A 20250-nucleotide genomic window follows, 5' to 3' on the forward strand; every position below is an offset into this window, starting at 1 on the left:
AAAAATTTTGATTGACCTGCAATAAGTCAGTAATAAGTCAATAAGGGGTATATATAGATTTTCAATTTAAATTTTTAACTAATATCAATAAATTCCGTGAATTTAAACTAACGAATGGATCTATTTGTTAGATAGATATAAATATCAGGGATATTAAACATAATTTTTCAAATGACAGAAGATCGGCGTGTAATCACATCAATTTTTTTTTTTTAGAAAAAAGCCGTTATAATTATCTTTAATTTAAATAATAAGATTGAGATTTCGAAACTACATTAGGCCAGTTGGGCTGGATAACTGCATTGAGCTTTGACAAAATTGGTATCCTAAGTATCATCATAGGGTTTTATAATCTTCAAGATGGATATTTGTAATTCTCAGTTCATCAATATTATTAGTTAATCAAAATATGTTCTTATTCATACAATTACTATACAAAATTTAAAATACATTTTTTTTCACTGAAATTGAAAATAAAAATACATTTTCACTCACTCTTTGGAGCAAAATTCACCACATGAACACACAACCACACATTTTCACTCACTCTTTGGGTCTAAGCTCAATGCCTTCAACAAGAAGACCCCCTTTGAGATGCACACCCTTAGTTTCTCTAAACCACATTTTCACCTCCTTCTCACTCCCATTGTTGTAGAACTCCCCCAACTCAACCTCCAACCATCCATCGCCACGTGCACGAATCACCTCTTCGTCTTCCCCTCTCCTCAACCCCTCCAGTCCTTCCTTCCTGCATTGGTCGCGCTTCAGATGAATAGGTCTCTGCATTCTGTAATTTCCGACTTCAATTGAAACTTCAGATAACACTGTGTCCAATCCAAAAGCACGGTCCAACAATTGAATAATAAGATAGGCACCATAAGTCGTATCTGGCGACAGCATACTGATGTTTATTTTGCCATGTATTTCTAGCCAGCACACCATTACTAGCTCCACTACCTCTGGAAATCTTCCATCACGGTCCAAACGCAAACGAAATCAATTATATAGAAAACAAGAGTAAATTATAACGGATTTTTTTGAGGTTTGTCATAAGTACACATATCCCCTCGTTATTTGAAAAATTAAAAATACTTTACTGAAATTAATGGCCATTCAACAAATACCTCCTCTTGACACCCAATTGCAGGAGGGTATTTGTTAGTCAGCCGTAATTTTATAAGGGTATCTGTAATTTTTCAAATAATCGAATAATATTTATAATTATGACAAACTTCTAAAAAAAAAAAAACAACCTTTCTAATTTACCCTAGAAATAAATCTATTGAATACTTCAATTAGAGCATATAAATGAGAGGAAAATAGGTGAAAGAAATCAACCTTGAGATGAGAAAGGGTTTCTTCCATGACCAATATAGGGAATTGGTTGACCAAGTGATTGAAAGTTCCCTTGCACTCAACATGTAGATTTTCTTTCTTGTACATTTATCTATTGAAAATGTCTGCATTCCACAAATATTAACAACTCTAAAAAAATTAAAATTAAAAAAAAATACTTAAAAAAATCTAGTGAAATCTTATTGTAAGGTCATGTTAAGATATGGCCACCAAAAATATTAAAAATAGCATAATTGTAACAAAAATAAATATTTAAAATTTGAGACTTGTCAAATGTCACTTTCATTTTGATTCTGCTTAGACTAGATGAATAAATATTTGGTCTATTAGTTTTATATAAGGAAAAAAGCAAGCAACCTCCTTGTGATATTGCAAATGAATAAATTACTCCCTTATTAAAAAATAAATAACGATTTACCTCCCTGTGTTTTTCAAAATACAACCCCTATGCTTTTTAATGAAGTAATGTACCTCCCTTTATAAGGAGGTAAATTGCTTCATTTTAAAAAATAAAGTAGGGTAAATTGCTATATTTTTTTCATAGAAGAATAATATGCTCATTTTTAATATCACATATGAATAAATTGCTATTCACCCATTTTATATATATTTCATTCATTGTCATGAAACCAAACCATTATATATCTTAAATGAATGGATAATTTTAATTATACTTTTAGAAATAATATTATGTTGAGATATTTCGAAATAATAGAATTTTTCAGATTATGGTATCAATAATTTTCATGTATTTTAATTACAATATATCGTCAGCTAGAGAGTTACTTGTTATAGAAATTTACTATCTCGTATAAATTTAAAATATATTTTATAAAATAAATGAACTTTTTAAGACGTTTTTAAATAAGATTACCCAAATACCCTCGAGGTCATATGTCAAAAGAGTTGCAGAATTTTCATAATGATGTGTTCATTTAAATTAATTATTATTAATTTCAAATAATTTCAAGCACAAAAACAATTTAACTTATAAATCATAAATTATAGCTATCTCCCCTTCTCGAAAGTCTAACATAATTAATAATACTCCTCGTTATTTATAAAATTACATATACACCCCTTAAATGAAAAGGTATTGGATAAAAAGGTTATGGGAGTTAATACAGTAAATTCATTATTAGACGAACGTTAAAATCAATGAGTATTTATAATTTATTAGACAATAAATATTTATAATTATGTCAAATTTAGAGGAGGTCAGGGCAATATAGTCTAATTATTATGCTTTTACCTTTTTACCCCCATCAATGAGAAGCGGTGTAGACGAAAGCCTGCGGAACAAATCCTTCTTGGACGAGAACTCCACCGGCGAAACTGATCTGGATACAATCTCCCGATAATCCGACGGCAGGAAATTCTCCCACACGAGGTCGGAATCCGCCGCGTCGCGAAAAGCGGAGGACACAGCCGACGACCGACACGCATCGGTGGGAGAAGCGAACGACAGGACGTGGGACAGGCATTCTTCCGGCAGCGACTCCACCCTCGTGCCGGCCGCCATTCTTGCGGCTTCGAGGGAGAAATAGGATGGATGAATATTTGTTGGAGTAGATTCGATTTGTTATGTAGTCATCATGTTGATAGTATGAGTTGAGTTATAATGACGACATCAATTTGACATATGAGGACATGAATATAATTAACGGAAAAAATATAAGCAACTCTCGTGTAATATTGTAAATAAATAAATTATTTTTTTATATTTTTTAAAATATATTAATTCATCTCTTTATATTTTCTAAAAGGAAAAAATGCAATTTACTCCCTTGTGATTTGAGAAATGAGCAAAAAAAAATCCTTGTGAAAAATAAAATAGCAAATTACCCCCTGTGCTTTGAAAAAATAAACAAATTACCCCCTATCTAAACCATAGATAGGGGGGCAATTTACTTTATTTTTTAAAACACAGGAATATAATTTGCTAATTCTTTTTTCATAAGGGGGTATTTGCTCATTTCACATATCATAGGGGGTTAAATTGCATTTAACCCTTTTTTAAAATGTAGCAATTTACCTCATATATTTTTTAAATTTATTCAAAACATAACACGTCTGATTCAATTTATGCTAAAATGCTAATTTTATTGGAAAAATGCACGTGCTAGCCCGTTATTCCGACAAAATGGGCTATATCCTGCAAAAGTTAGACCAAATGTGATACTTTTTTAAATATTGTCATCAATTGCAAAATTAAAATCAGAGTGGACTAAAGTCACATCCTAAAGTTATAGAACAAAAAATATAAATTTTCAATCATAGACTAGCAAATGAAGTACGCTCAATGAGTGTGAATCATTTAATTAAATATAAAAAAAAATATTAATTTAAATGTACATCAATAGAAAGCTACTAATACAACTAATTATTTGGAAGCGGAAAAGTATATATGTATGAATATTGTAGTGGACGTGTATCCCTTGGTCTATTGAAGGAGAAATCACACCTAAAACATTGCTGTATTGTACGGTTGTACCTTTTATTTAATAAAATTTATATTTACCGAAAAAATAGAATATTGTAGTCGACTTACATTTTATTACCAAAAGCAGTTATTCTATTGCCTTAAATTTTAATCGAGGTAGATATAAATTTTTAATTAATGTAGGATTTTATTTTACTGGACAAAAATAAACGTCAGTGGTATTAAATATAATTTTTTATTTCTTGAAAAAAAAAAAACGTAAAATCCCTATTTTTCTAGATTGTATAATTGAATATTCGTTTTGGGTACATTTCTATTTTGAAGTGTTTTAGTGTATCATAGACTTAGATCAAATCTCAATTGTTTTTAGATTTATATCAAACTATTATTAATTGAGAATATGACTTTTACTTGTTAGACTAGTGATTATGACACTGTCCCTTATTTATTAAAAGTAATTCGATCTTATAAAAATATTTATGAATAATAAAACAGAAATATTGAGGTTATTCAAATAAGTTATCTATTATTTTTTAGGGTAAATTACAACGACCTCTGCTGAGATTTAGGCATAATTATTAATACTCATCGTTATTTGAAAAATTACAAATACCCCCTAATATTTGATGAAATTATGTAATTCTTGGATGGAGGTATTAAATTGTCAACTTTGCCCTTATTGTATTTTTTGCTTTTTGTTTTAAAAAAATCAAACGGGGTGGATCGAAAAATTTTAATTCAAAATATTATCAATTTAATCCATAAAAAATGACAAACATTTTGAAAATAAATAAAATTATAATTCTTAATCCACAAGGTCATTTTGGTCAATTCACTATAAAAATGGACGGAAACCTAATGGATTTGGCTAATTATTAAACGACTATTATAATCAAGGGATATTGATATTTTTTTAAACAATAAAGGATATTAATAATTGTGGCAAATTTAAAAAAAAAATAGTTGTAATTTACCATATTTTTTTATTTAAATTGAGATACCCATTTCCAACTTGGATATTTTGTCTTTATCCTTACGAAGCTTGTTGTCCATAATCTCCTTGGAGCACGAGTATCACGAGAGCAAGTGTCGCTCTTTCCAGACATTTGATCGCTTATGAAATAATTTCCATCTCATTTTATAATGTGAAATAATTGTCAATTGCTTGTAAGAATTGTGTTAAAATTTTATTTCACATTCGATCATATTGGAATTGTTAATGAGTAGGTAAGATCCTACTCGAATTCGTACCCGTAAAAGAGTTAATATATTAAATAATATTCAAATTCTACCTAATTCCTTTACGACTCAGTGAGTCTTTAGATCCAATACCGTTGTTTTGGATCCTATGTTGCTATCCAGATCCAAAACTTTTTTTTTTTCCGTTGTTATATTGTTGGATAATATTTGACTTTTTTATTTAAGACAAAGTAATTAAAAAATAAATTTTAAAGTAAATTAAATTCCTTTCTTTTTATTTTTTACTTTTTACCCATAATTTATTAATAAATTCAGAATTTTTGAGACCAATTAATAAATAACTCATTTTCAATAGAATCTTTTAATTAATATAATTTATAATGCCATTTACAAAATAATCTAATAAAAGTATTAAATCTACATATTTAATAGTAATCGAATTTAATATTATAAAAATTTAAAATTCAATTTTATCACTTCAAATCTTCAAGCACATACTATTGTCTGTCAACATATTGCAAAATATACCTAGTATGATAAAATATTTATATAACTAATTATTTATTAATTAAAAGACATACATAGTTAAAGAATTACACGATACATAATATTATGATGTTTCAAATTTTTTAAAATTTGTTCACTTGTACGTGGATCAATTGAACAAATTAATAATCTATGACTTGGGGAAAGAAATAAATATTTTTTGGACCTAAATTTGGCCCAATTTAGACTCATGTGTATTAATGAGTAGAGATCTAATTCATATTTTTATAATGCTTCTAAATTTGGATCTGATCTAATATATTCATTGGATTTGGGTACGAGTATTTGAATCAATCTATGAGCGTATAGGCCTTGAGGTTTTCGTCTCAATTTGAATTAGCGGAGAGACTAAATAGTAAATATGTGTTTAAATTTTATTTATATCAAATGTAAAAATAATTTTCTACTTTTAAATAATAAATCTTTTTCATTATTGTAGTTTTCTTTTTTCCTTTTTGGTTCATCATATAAAAGAAGATGGTTTTTGGCGATTGTTGGAGGACGTTTTATCACAGATAATGTCTTGTTAGCATATGAGTGTAATCATTTTTTAAAAAGTAAGAGGAGAGGGAAACAAGTTTTGTTGTTTTGTTTCATTAAAGGTGGATATGAGTAAGGCAAATGACAGTGTTAAATGGGTATTTGTGGACGGAGTCCTTCAAAAGTTTGATTTTCATGAGTTATTTGTTTCGTTTATAATATTATTTCTTTAAAAGTAAGAGAGGGAAACAAGTTTTGTTGTTTTGTTGCACTAAAGCTGGATATGAGTAAGGCAAATGATAGTGTTGAATGGATGTTTGTGGACGGAATCCTTTAAAAGTTGGGTTTTAATGAGTCATTTGTTTCGCTTATAATGTTGTTTCTTTCTTCAATGAGTTTCTCTTTTATGTTAAATGAGGATCAATTTGGTTTTTTCTGTCCTGAACAAGGATTGTGCCGGGAATCCCCTTTCTCCATATATGTTCATTATTTGTTCGGACGAGTTTAGTGCGCTTTTACAGGAAGCAAAGAATAGGGGAAACTATCAAGGAATTGCTATTGCTCGTGGGGATTCACGTGTTTGTCATTTGTTTTTAGGTTAATTACACTTAGATCCCCTATAAAATACGAAATTATATCTTTTTTCAAAAAAATATCAAAATAACACTTACACTCTTTTCGAGAATTTACTGTTTACACTTGACCCCCTTACGTTAAGGGTAAATTTTTAATTTTTACCCCTTATGTAACTAACCCTTTGTTTTAGGGGATATGTTACAAGATTAGGAAACGAGTTGTGGGTTTGACGGATATATGCCCGCGTCCCTTATTGTTTAAGCCAATCTTGCCACAAAATGTTTGGTCGTTTGACAGCAAATGCACATGTCTTTAGGGGTGGAATGTAGATTATTGTTGGAAATAATAATCAAGGCGAGGTTTTGAAAATCAAGAATCATGATTTTGATAAAATCAAAATTTATGGTTCCAAAAATTAAATACAGTTTGCTAATAAATCATTTTGGAATATAAATACAGAACACAATTAGTATGTTGTTCATAGAATTAGAAATGTAAACTTCACTGGATAAGAATTAGGATTAAATACAATTTTGGTCCTCTAACTATAGCCAAATCCCATTTTAGTCCTTTAACTTGTTAGGGTTTGAATTTGGTCCTCTATGTATTTTAATTGCTCAATTTTGGGACTTTTTTCGCCGAAAAAATATCCATTTTTGCCCTAGTTTCACTGCCACCTTCTTTCTAAAAATCTGCCGCCGTCACTCAAGATTGCCGAGAGCCACATATACCGTTCGACTCCCCAGCTCAAGACAAACAAAACCCCTCAATCAATTTCAAGTTTCGATCACCACAAAGACTGGGCTTTCACCTTCATCGCTGCAGCCTCTTCGCGTCAATTCATCGCGGTTCGTACGAATAGCTGTCGCGGACCACCACAGTTCGAGTCGCCTCTTCCTTGCGAGTCTAACGAGACAAGTCTCAGCCATTTTCATCAACGTGGTGCAAAGATCCAAGGATTTGAAGTTTACGACCACCGTCCGAACGATTCTTGATCGCACCCCTCTTTTTCCGCCACCTTCTTTCTAAAAATCTGCCACCGTCACTCAAAATTGTCGAGAGCCACATATACCGTTCGACTCCCCAACTCAAGATGAACAAAACCCCTCAATCAATTTCAGGTTTCGATCACCACAATGACTGAGCTTTCACCTTCACCGCTGCAGCCTCTTCGCGTCGATTCGCCGCGATCCGTACGAACGGCGGTCACGGACCACCACAGTTCGACTCACCTCTTCCTTGCGACTCTAACAAGTCAAGTCCCAGCCATTTCATCAACGTGGTGTGGAGATCCAAGGATTTGAAGTTCACGGCCACCGTCCGGCGGACTGGATATTTTTTCGAAGAAAAAAGTCTCAAAATTGAGCAAATAAAAGACATAGAGGACCAAATCCAAATCCTAACAAGTTAAAGGACTAAAACGGGATTTGGCTATAGTTAGAGGACCAAAATTACATTTAATTATAAGAATTATATCGTAACAACTCTTGTTCAAATGAGTCTAGTGATGGCAATGGAGCGGGTCTGCCCGAACCTTTAGTTTGATTTTTAATTTTGTATCTTATATAATTGTATGAAATTATGTATTAAAAATAATATCATTTAGATTTAGATATTTTTTAATAAAAAATATTTTCAATAAGTAATATCCTTTTAAATATAGATAGTTTAACATAGTTTTAGATCTAAAATAAATTGAATAATCCAAAGAAAGAATTCAAAAGAATTTTATATTTTGATAAGTAATATTATCTTACGATCTACAATGAATTATATCATAAGAATATCATCAACTAATGTTTTATTTTTTCAATAAGTAATATCATTTAAGATTTGGGTACTTTAACATAGTTTTCCATATACAATGAATTATATAATATAAACAATACATTTCATTTAATTGTTTTAATTACACAATAAGTGATATCAATTTAAATCAACATGGTCTTTTTTTTTTATCTAAAATAAACTGTATAATACAGAAAATATATTCAACTAAGGTTTTATTTTCTCAATAAGTAATATCAGTTTAAATTTAAATACTAAAATAATTTTCAATATAAAATGAATCGTATAAGATGAAGTATACGTTCAGCTTAATTTTTATTTTTTTTATTAAGTAATATCAGTTTTAATTTAGTAATTTGACATAGATTTTGATCTAACATAAATTATATAATACAAAAAATACATTCAAGTATTTTTTTATTATATTAATAAATAATATCAATTTAGATTTAGGTACTTTAAAATAGGTTTAGATATACAATAAATTATATAATATAAACAATACATTTGTCTAGTTTTTAAATTTCTCAATAAGTATTATCAATTTAAATTAACATAGTTTTTTTTTTTATCTAAAATGAATTATATAATAAAATATACGTTCAACTAATTATTTCTATAACTAATACTAAATATCGTTGCAAGTTTCGGTAATTTGGCATAGTTTTTGTAATCTAAAATGAAGTTTATAATACAAAGTGATACCAAAATGAGGCCCATCTAATAGCCCAATAATAGGCTTAGGAGGCCAAATGGAACGAAGAGACCCTGGAAGGCTTCATGGCCTTCCCCTCAACTATGGCTCCAGAGAGTCAAGGCCTAGTAGAAGGACCTATCCCTTGGAGGCTCAGAGGGCCAATACTACCCTGGCAGTTAAAGAAACACTTATCTAGGTGGACCTAGCAAAACCTGACAAGGAGGATTGAGAGCGAGAACCCCCTAAGAAGCAGGACCCCTACTTTGCTAAAGACTTTCAATTGGATTGGACTCCGTCAAACTCCTCCAACCAATAGATCAGGAATCCAAGGAGACTTATCCACTGGCAACTACTCCCCAACTCCTTTGGGTGCCAGGCTCCCTCACCACTTGGTACCGTTGATTATAAAATCAGGTTTGGCCTTCTCAAGTAAGGGAACAATTTTTTCGAGCACTCATAAGCAATTTCTGCTACACACAATCATTTTACTCTCTATTTCTATCATAGCTTGATATTCTCTTTTCATGTTCTATTTTTCTACATTACTATCTCAATACTACTAACTGACTTGAATGTCGAAGTGTGTTGTTATTTGTGGCCCAAAAGACACAAACCAAATAAAGTCCACCTGGAGGCCCACTGCTCTAACCCGAGGCCCATCAACCGACCCAAGTTTTTTTCCTCCCCTTTTAAAAACCTACTGCACCCTATTACACTTCATCTTTGCTTCTTGTTTCTCATATGTGCCGACTACATCTCATATCATTTCTCTCTCTCAAAACCCACTGATTGCGTCCTTCTTCTCACCGGATTTTATGGAGACCTTCCATAGCCAATCTAATGATTTTTTGGAAGGCCAACGGCATCTTCCTTTTATGGGTTCTCTCTGTTAGGAATGACTAATAAGAAGACCAAGTCCCTTGCCCTATTTTTAGCTATTAACCAACAAATACTCTTTTATTCTATTATATCCGTTGGATTAAAGATTTGATAAGTCTAATTGATCTTATCTACTTAGTCAATTAAGGATTGGATAAGTCCAAATGATCTTATCTACTTAGTCAATTAAAGATTGGATAAGTCCAATTGATTTTATCTACTTAGTCATGGCTCTATAAATAGGCCTTGAGTTCATTTCATTTACATACAAAACAATCGAGAGCCTTTTCTCTTTTAACTCTTTCCTCTTCTTTCACTTCTGAGTGTTAATTTTGTTCGTTGTTTCAAGCTTTCTTCCACGAGTGCGCGTGTAAGAAAGTAATAGCTGTGTTAACCTTGGGGAGCGATCGGTTTATACTATCTGCACCACGATAGTACCGAAATTTCACTTTCAAGGCAGTGGTTTTTCCACGGCACAGTCTTTCAATATTCCAACAAGTTGAAAGCGAAATTATAGTATCAAATACATCAACATTAGATTGCCAAAGAATTGAAAGATATTTTATTGTTTTCTGGTTTTGTTTGAGATCATGTTTAGGCATTTGGTTCTCGGCTGATTTGGTTTTCTTTTTCATCCAAAAATGCAATATAGATATGCTAATCCTTGTGTGGCTCTTGTTTAGGGAACCCAATGATCTCTCATATTCTCAATTAAATGAGAAATGTTCAATTTGGATGGTCCAAACCATTGGGTTAAAACCCCCCAAATCATAGAAGAAAAAGAAAGAATTAATCCAAAACCCACTGTACCAAATCTTCTCTATGAAATATGTACGGAATTGATGCCAACAGCAATCGGTGGATTCCGCCGCCGCAGTATGGATTCGGCAAGAGGACAAGATTCTTGAGCAGGCTCTGGTGGAATTCCTGGAAGGAATCGACCACCGGTGGCGGAGAATAGCTGAATTTCTTCTGGGTAAATCGCCAGACGAGGTCAGACTGCATTACGAGGCTCTCTTGCATGACATCGTCGAGATAGACTCGGGCCACGTTGAGCTGCCGGGTTATTCGGATGAGTCTGCGCCGCTTGGGTGGGACGAGCATGCCAGGCCGAGGGCGCCGGCTCAAATCTCATTCGGTGGTGGGAACCGCAGTCGGCACTCTGAAGTTGAACGGAAAAAGGGCACGCCATGGACAGAAGATGAACACAGGTTAATCCGATTGGTTTCAATTATTATTGAGTTTAATTTGCTACTTTTTTGGAATCCTTTTATATTTATTGATTTTGAAAGTTCAATTTTGGTCGAAAGCAGAAGGTTCTTGTTCTTGGGATGTAGGATATTGCTAAAATTTTGTATTAGGATTTTGGTTGTTTTTTTTTCTTTTATGATTTTAATGTTTTTGATCATTTTATTTTTGAATTTAGAGGGTGAATTGATTGATATCACGCTGCTTTGTTTGCGAGTCTGTTGGTTGGTTTAAGGAACAGGAAATGGGTAATGAAAATGGGAACTCCAAGAAATAGGGGACGTCCGTTTGCTTATTCACATAAGGTTATGTTTGGAATGATGGATATATAGGTAGAGATTTTAGATTCACGATAAAAATAGAATAAATTATATTGACGTTTTTTGAGCTTATGTCAAATTACACAAATATCTCTTATATTTTATAAAAATTTCAGCTAGTGCCTAAGGGGTGTTAGTGTAATATTTTTTCAAATGGTGTCTGTATAAGTTTTGCATTTCAATAGGGTGTATTACCTCGGTTTTGGTTGCCCTATTTGAGCAAGTTTTGCTGATTTGATTGATTAAATTCAATATATCTTCTTCCAAGAATGTTCCTTTGTTATCAGAAGTTGGAACATTTTCAAGATTTCAAATCTTGATATCAGTATATTCTGTTAAAGATGAATATATAGTAGTTATAGTTGATTCTAATCATGTGATGAAAATATGTCAATCATTTTAAGATGACGTGTTAACTTTCAGTACCAGTCCACCAAATTTAGTAAAAATGAGATAGTATTCTTTCTGAGCTCAGTAATTGTGGTGAAGTAGGAGTTCCCATTTGGAGATTGCATCTAATCCATAGTTCCTATTTCAGTTCATCTGGGTAACCATTGATCACAGCTCTGATATATTTCTTCTTCTTAAGTTGATTAATCAAGTTAACCCCAGTACTCTATCTGGGAGTATTTGTGCACTGTTTTGTCCTAATTTTGGTTGTATTTCTTGCAATCACTCTCACTGCTCCCTTCACTCACCACGTTCAAATTCGTATGACATAAAAGATTTGATGGACTACTGCATTTGCACCACGGTTAATCGTTCTTGTCTATCTTAAGATACGCCTGCAGTACTGTGATTAATTGCAACAAGTAATGGTGATGAGTGCCAGGCTATTTGGTAACGTTTCTTGTTAGGTTTCGGGAATCATGATCATTCTATTATTTCTGGAGACTTGGGCCTTTTGATTGCAGAATGTATTAATCAAGACCAACTAGTGTTGCCCGGCTTAAGAAATGCACTCTGTGAGAAGGCTTGAGAAGATCAAGGAGTGTTGTTTTGTTCAAGAGATGCACTCTGTTTGAAACTGTGGCAACAACAATCGTGGATGACCTATGATTTGAATGTTTTAGTGGAGAGGCGGAGCGAGAGTAATGCTGGCACATTGGAATCTGCTGAGTTTGTCTATGTCACCCTCTCTACTTGTGTTTTAATGTGCATGTGAATTTTCTAAGTTGCACTGCAGGTTTTTCTTGTTGGTCATAGTATACTTTTGCCAACAGAACTTTGCAAAGAATGGAATATGGTAATGACCATATAAATCCATAGCCCTGTGTTTGGGTGGTCCTAATAAGGACTTAATGGATAACCCTGACTTTGTTCAGGAAGATAGCTTCATAGCTCAGTTGTTGAGTGGTCTATAAGACTTGATGAAGCTATCTAGATGAGTGTGGAGGTGGGCCGCCTTCTATGAAAGAAAAAATGAAAGTTCTTTTTAGAGCACTCATTAGAATCCAAGGTACAAGCGCACGACCGTTAATAGCGCTCGGAACTTTATCGCGGAACAACGAACATTAAGGAATTCATACGTGATTGTGGGGGTCTCAATTTGAGCTATCGAAAGTTCAAGAGTTATATCACTCTCGTTAGCCAAATTGATTGCCTTACTTCACTACGCATTAATTCAATCGAAAGAAATTAATGCTTAAGTATATCTATTCCTTCACTGAGAAATCATATTCTTCTTCTATATTAGTCATTTGTGGGGGATTGTTAGGAATGACTAATAAGAAGACCACCCTTGCCCTATTTTTAGCTATTAACCAACAAATCCTCTTTTATTCTATTATATCCGTTGGATTAAGGATTTGATAAGTCCAATTGATCTTATCTACTTAGTTAATTAAGGATTGGATAAGTCCAATTGATCTTATCTACTTAGTCAATTAAGGATTCGATAAGTCCAATTGATTTTATCTACTTAGTCATGGCTCTATAAATAGGCCTTGAGTTCATTTCATTTACATACAAAACAATCGAGAGCCTTTTCTCTTTTAACTCTTTCCTCTTCTTTCACTTCTGAGTGTTAATTTTGTTCGTTGTTTCAAGCTTTCTTCCACGAGTGCGCGTGTAAGAAAGTAATAGCTGTGTTAACCTTGGGGAGCGATCGGTTTATACTATCTGCACCATGGTAGTACCGAAATTTCACTTTCAAGGCAGTGGTTTTTCCACGGTACAGTCTTTCAATATTCCAACACTCTCATCCCTTTAAAAGGAGATATTCCACTAGATTTTGAGGTAAGTTAACCGAGTACAAAGCTTCATCCTCCCTTTCTCCAAAACATTCTTAGTGAACATAAAAACCTTTGTGAGTTTCTGTGACAAATCTGAAATTGAATCTCTGTGGTTTGGGTTGGAGGTGGAGCAACCGTGGTCTTCAAAGGTTTTGTGTGAACGGTGCCTTGGTGGTTAAAACAGAATCTGGATTTCCTGAGCCGCATTCGTTAAGAATCTGATTTATTATAGTTTCATTTGTTCTTTAAGGAGTTTTGTATTCCATATTATTATGATAGTTGATTAGGATCTTGAGGTTGCCACTCTACAAAGTGCTAACATTTGTTTTGCAGGTCCCCACATTTAAAGCTTGCAAAGAATTTGGCCCACTAAGGAGCTTAAACCCACAAGTTTTATTCTATCCGTGTGTTTTTTGCACGCATCACAAATAATATATTCAACTAATATTTTCATTTTTTGTATTTCTTATATAGAGTTGGATATATGCAAAATTATTTAAGAATTTATGTATAATACTGTAATACCACAATTTTCTATTATTAACGTGTTATGTGACGCCCCAAATATTATAATACATAATTGTAGGATTAATTGATAAGTTTTCGTGAAATTTAGTTAATTAGCCACTAAATTATGGGTCATAATGGAATATAATAACACTTGAATGAATTAAATTAGAATTCGTTATAATATTTTGGGATAATTTTTATTAATTAAGAAAATTAGAAAGGACGTAAATGGTATTTTGAGAAAAGTTTAATTAAATAAATAAAATAATAATAATAATAATAATATATAAAATATATATTACTAATAATATATATAAGTAACATATGTATGCATATATATATATGAAAGCAAAAAAAAAAAAAGGAAAGGAAAGGGTTTGGGGGTGGGCCCTCACCCACCGCCTCACCCCCTACATATATATATAAGTGAGCCAAAACATTCCAATTGGATTTATCAAATTGCAATTTCTGTGCATGTTCGAATATTCGCATCGAGGTAAGTTTCCATTTTAATTTTTAATAATTTATATAATTATATTATTTAATTAGTTTATTTATTAAATATTGATTATATTAAGCGATGTATCATTTAATCGAAATATTTTATGGGTTTGGCTATTTAAAATAGTGTCTAATTAAATATAGAATCGGATATAAAAATGATGCCGTTGGTTAATTAGATTATTAAATTCGTTAGATTGGAATATTACTATAGTTAATTTATATAATTCCATCGAAATTATTAACCAAATACGCAATTATATGTATTATTGTTCAATTAAAGTGTATAATAACGAGAAATTGATAGAAAATTCATAAAAATATTCCAAAAATTATATTTAATAAATGGTATGTTAATAAAGAGGAAAAAGAAAGATTTGTATTTCGAAAAAAATAAAAATTAAAGGATTAAAAAATTATATTTAATAAATGGTATGTTAATAAAGAGGAAAAATGAAGATTTGTATTTCGATAGAAATGAAATATTAAAGGATTATTAGAAATTATACAAATGATATTCAATATTATATTTTAAAGAAATTACGATATTCTCAATATATTAATGGTGTGTGGTATAACTCATTATATGATACGGGGGTAAGGTGAAAGGACTGACAATTAGCGATTGAGTAGAAAGAAACGTTGTGAGGTTGAGGTAAGTAAATAATTAGTATTATCTATATATGTTCCATTTATTTGTGATATTACTGTTATATAAATTTGTGGTTCATGCTGATGTTGGTTTATCTGAAAATATATGAATAGTGAATGATTTAATTTGATTGACGATATTGTGTACGTGGAATATGAAGACACGTTGAAATATTATGTTTGTTGTTTGATGTGTTGTGGATGTTTGAAAATGAGAATATGTTGATATATTATTTTACGTTACTAGTTGCTTACAAGAATGGTGATATGTGGATATGAGAGAGTGGTGGAAATTGAATATAATTATGGTGTGAATACCTCTTGATGTGTTGAAAAGCCTATAAGGCGAAATGATATGAAAAAGATGTGAAATGAAAAGAGCGATGTTGCGATATGAAAAAAAATATGATATGAAAAGAGCGATGTTGCGAAATGAAAGAGCTATGATGCGAAATGAGATTGATGAGCTGGCTATCAAGGGGATTCACTTGAATTTACATAACGGTGAGACTGAGTTGACGGGAAAAATACGATATCACCTTCTGGTAAGCAAACTAGGAAAAAGGAAGTTTAATTGATTATTTTATTGTGAGTTAGCTATGTGGTGTACTATAATTATGTTGGAATTAAATTGACTGTAATCCATGCATGTTGCCTACTTGTCCTGTTTGGGCTGTGTTTGATATACATATATAGATAGGGCTGATTATTCACTTACTGAGTGGCAGGCTCATCCCTCTGTTGATATTTTCTTTCAGGAGTAGACTTTGAGGTGTTTGACTGTTGAAAATTAGGTCTACGCGCTATACTCAGGCAGGTCGAGCCAGTATGCTGTTTTCTCCTCATTGTCAGTTAGAGTACAAATCATATTTTGTTGTATAGAGGGAACGTAAGCATAGAGATTACTTGTGGTGTTTGATATGTATATATATAATGTTGTGGGTTGATAATGCCTGTTATGACGTGTTGGGATTACGTATGCAAATTGATTAGATGATTATGTGCAAATGTATATATATGAACACAGAGATTACTATAACTAAGATGGTTAGGGTAGATATAGCTCCTGTAGCGAAGGGGGTGCTACATGTTATATATGAATAAACAAATAATCCGAAAAAGGGAGGCAGAAGAGACAAATTTTTGGAATAAATTCTGCTATTCTTTTTTCCATTACTGCAACGAGGTAAATACAGGTACTACAATTTGGATTGTTTTGCTAAGTGCCACTACCATAAGTACTAGACAAATAACAGCTTTTGTCCTACTCTAGTTATTTATTTAACTACGCAATAATTTTCCAATTTTGCAAGCCTTGAGGTAGTTCGGCTGGACTTTCGAACTGGAGGCTGAATCAACCCATTTCCACCGCCTGGGTTGTTGAGCTAAACCTGGTCTTGTTTTGAGTTAGTTGATGAATTGGGCTTCCCCGACAGTTATCAGGCCTAAATGCGGTCAATGTTCGTGACCGATTACTAATACCCACCATCGACGAGTTACTGAATGAGCTATATGGTGTCTCGATCTTCTCTAACTTGGACTTGAGGTCGGTTATCACCAAATTCAGGTGGCAACGGATGAAACCTATAAAACATCCTTTCGGACCATTCACGGCCACTTTGAGTTTCTTGTGATGCCCTTCGGCCTCACCGATTCCCCCTCCACATTTCAGGAAGTCATGAACGACATATTTTGCCCCTTACTTTGCCATTTCCGTCTTAGTTTTCTTTGATGATATCTTTGTTACAGTAACTCATGGGATGTTCATTTGACTCATCTTGTGCAAGTTTTAACACATTTTACAGGAGTAATCCCTTTATGCTAAGCTCAGCAAATGCACCTTTGGCGGCCCCTTAGTAGATTACCTCGACCATGTGAATTCGGCCAAGGGAGTGGTCCCGACCCCTCGAAACTCTATGCCATTGCAGATTGGCCACCCTTGTAGTCCCTCATCAGTTTACGAGTTTTTCTTGGCCTCACAGTGTACCACCGTCGATTCGTCATAATGCATCGATAGAAGGCCCGCTAGCAGACCTGCTCAAAGGGCAAACCTTCAATTGGCCACCTGCAGCAGCAACGACATTTACCACCCTCAAAATGGCCACGCTCTCCTTTCCCGTTTTTAGTCTGTTGGACTTCTTTCAACCGTTTGATGTTACAACACACGCCTAAGTGGCCGTGGAGGTTGTTTTATCACAACGCCGCCATCCAATTGCGTTCTTTAGCAAGATGTTGGGGCCCCAGATGCAAACCACCTCAGCCTACAAGCGGGAGATATTCGTCATCTCCAAAGCCGTACGCATGGAGCAATACCTATTGGGACGCAAATTTTGGATTTTACATTTATCATAAAAGTTTGAAAAGCCTAATCAATTAAACAATACAAACTCCAGCTCAACAGCGTTGGCTTACTAAACTTTTACGTTGCGACTATGAGATCCATTACAAACCCGGCCAAGACAATCCCGTGGTTGATGCTTTGTCACGCCACCGCAATGTTTCTTGCCTTATTTTCACTGTTGTCACGGCTACCACCCCGATGGTACTAGAGCAATTATGGACCTACTACCACTCTCATCGGGCTAGTAAATCTCTAGTATCACACTTCCTATCTACTCCAAGGTCACTTCTCACTTTACACAATATGACTTGGTTTACTTTAAGAATCAACTCTTTGTTTTGAAGTATAATGACATTCATAAATTGTTGCGCACTGAATATCATTACCTTGATTGGGGCATTTCGGTGTTCGGGCCATCAAGCACTGCTCCACCTGCTAAGAAACCAAATACCCTACTTAGCAACCATTGCGCACTCTCTAACCACTCCTTATCCCTCACAGGATATGGGAAGATATTAACATAGACTTCATCACATACTTACCTTGGTTGGAAAGGAAGAGGGTAATCTGGGTCATTGTGGATCGATTGTCCAAATATGCACACTTGGTTAACTTGGGCACATGGTTTACTGCAACGTCCCTTGCTTCTGTATTTTCTAAGGTTACCTACCGCCTTCATGGAATGCCAAAAAGAATTATTAGTGATAGAGATCGCATTTTTCTCAGTTAGTTCTGGCGTGAATTGTTCAAGTTAAGTGGAACCACCTTAAGTTACAATAGTGCCTACCATCCTCAGACGGACGCCAAATGGAGGTCTTGAATTGGGTTTTGAAAACCTTTCTCCGCTATTCTGTAAGCGACATGACTCATCGTTGGGCACGGTTCCTGCACTTGGCTGAATATTGGTACAACTCAAGCCTCAATTCTTCGATTGGGATGACCCCATTTCAGGCGTTGTATCGGCAGCCTCCTCCTGCCATGTTGACAACGATTCCCCATTGCAGGGGAGATGAACAACTCCGCTAATCGAATCAAAGATTATAATCTTCTTGCCTTAAAGAAATAAGATGCCCCCTTTCAAGTGCACCGTATACAATGTTACTTCTTCCGAAATAAGACGGCACAAAATTATGATGTTGCACTACATCAGAATTCTCTTCGAGAAATTCTCAATTAAGAGAAAGCTTGAGAAAACATTGGGAGAGAAAGTAGTATTTTCAAAAACTGAGTTGTATATTTTGAAGTTCATATGAGCTCTATATATAGATGTCCAACAGTAGCACCAATAACTCCAACAATTAAACATAAAACAACAATTTCTATAACCGTTTGGAAATGCCCAAACTGCCTAGCTATTAAAGAAAATGTTTAGAAACGTCCATAAACTATTAAAATAAGAAGAGTGTTTATTTTAATTGTTCTGTTAAAATGTAGAAACTCCTGAAAATGTCAAAACCTCCTGGACATAAACTTAGGAAATGTCAAGGTAACTTAATTTAAAAATATATTTTTATTTTATTTTTAGTAATCTAAACTAATATAAAAAGAAAAGATATTTTTCACTCACAAATAACATTTGTGATATTATTGTTGATAATACCTTTAATTTATTTTTATTTTATTTATTTATTTCTTTTTTAAAATATAATATATTTATTTATATATTTTATTCTTATTTATAGAATACGGGCAGAATGACATCCGGCCCTAGGAACTTGAAAGTGAACATCCGAGTAAGAGCAAGTTTTACCTCCTCTACCGTGTAATCTTCGAGTAATATTTGGTTCGTTTCCTCCGGGGGACACGACTCTGGACAGTGCCAATCGCTTGCTCTAGCTCATCATGAGTAGCATGTTCGAAAGAGAAAACGTCGTGGAAATAACATTGAATCGCCTCTTTGTCTCTGGGATGCTTTGGCATGGAAAAAAAAAAGGATGTATTTCTATCACTGATCCGGCTCGAATAATGCGATCTCGTAATTCGATCTCCACTCAGTGCCAATTCGTCCAAGACCAGATTTTTGGGTCCCCTGAGAATAAAACACGAACTGTGAGCTCGTCGGGCACGTCCCCGACAATGACCCTCCGACGCTCAAGTTAGGTTGGTCGAATGAAATAGGTTCGATCAAGGAATTCGGTCTCAATTAATGCGTATCAGTTACCTCATTTATGGCGTGTCGGGGTCTATTTATAGTACACAGTTGTACGGCAAGTACTGGGCCACGTGGCCTTATCTTGTAGGTGCGCGTTCTGATCGAACGGTGGTCATTGTCCGGGTCTTCGGTCGGTGTACGCGATCCGGGTCGGGTCAAATGCGACCCGCCTGCTACAATATACGCGGATCCTGATCGCGAAATAACTGTAATACCCTTAATGAGGGGTGTTTCGGTCCTTTTGTAGGTGTGATATTTGAATACTCATCATTACTCCCTCACTTTGTTTCGGTCCTTTTGTAGGTGTGATATTTGAATACTCATCATT

The 20250-nt window shown here is 33.7% G+C and overlaps 2 protein-coding genes across 2 annotated transcripts; one reads left to right on the forward strand and one right to left on the reverse strand.

Annotated features, from left to right (window-relative positions):
- On the reverse strand, nucleotides 392-2903 carry LOC105172401 (F-box protein PP2-B15). Its single transcript, XM_011093800.2, has 3 exons — nucleotides 2609-2903; nucleotides 1339-1460; nucleotides 392-967 (listed from the first exon to the last, which is right to left on the reverse strand). Exons 1-3 carry the CDS (start codon nucleotides 2876-2878, stop codon nucleotides 544-546), a joined length of 816 nt encoding a protein of 271 aa, XP_011092102.1. The 5' UTR covers nucleotides 2879-2903; the 3' UTR covers nucleotides 392-543.
- Nucleotides 10809-16263, forward strand: LOC105172793 (protein RADIALIS-like 4; the record flags this gene model as incomplete). Its single annotated transcript, XM_020697416.1, has 2 exons — nucleotides 10809-11176; nucleotides 16188-16263. Coding segments are annotated over 2 exons (381 nt in total), but the record flags the coding sequence as incomplete, so codon positions are not given.

The sequence above is a fragment of the Sesamum indicum genome, linkage group LG10, assembly GCF_000512975.1.
Source record: "Sesamum indicum cultivar Zhongzhi No. 13 linkage group LG10, S_indicum_v1.0, whole genome shotgun sequence".
Lineage (NCBI taxonomy): Eukaryota > Viridiplantae > Streptophyta > Magnoliopsida > Lamiales > Pedaliaceae > Sesamum > Sesamum indicum.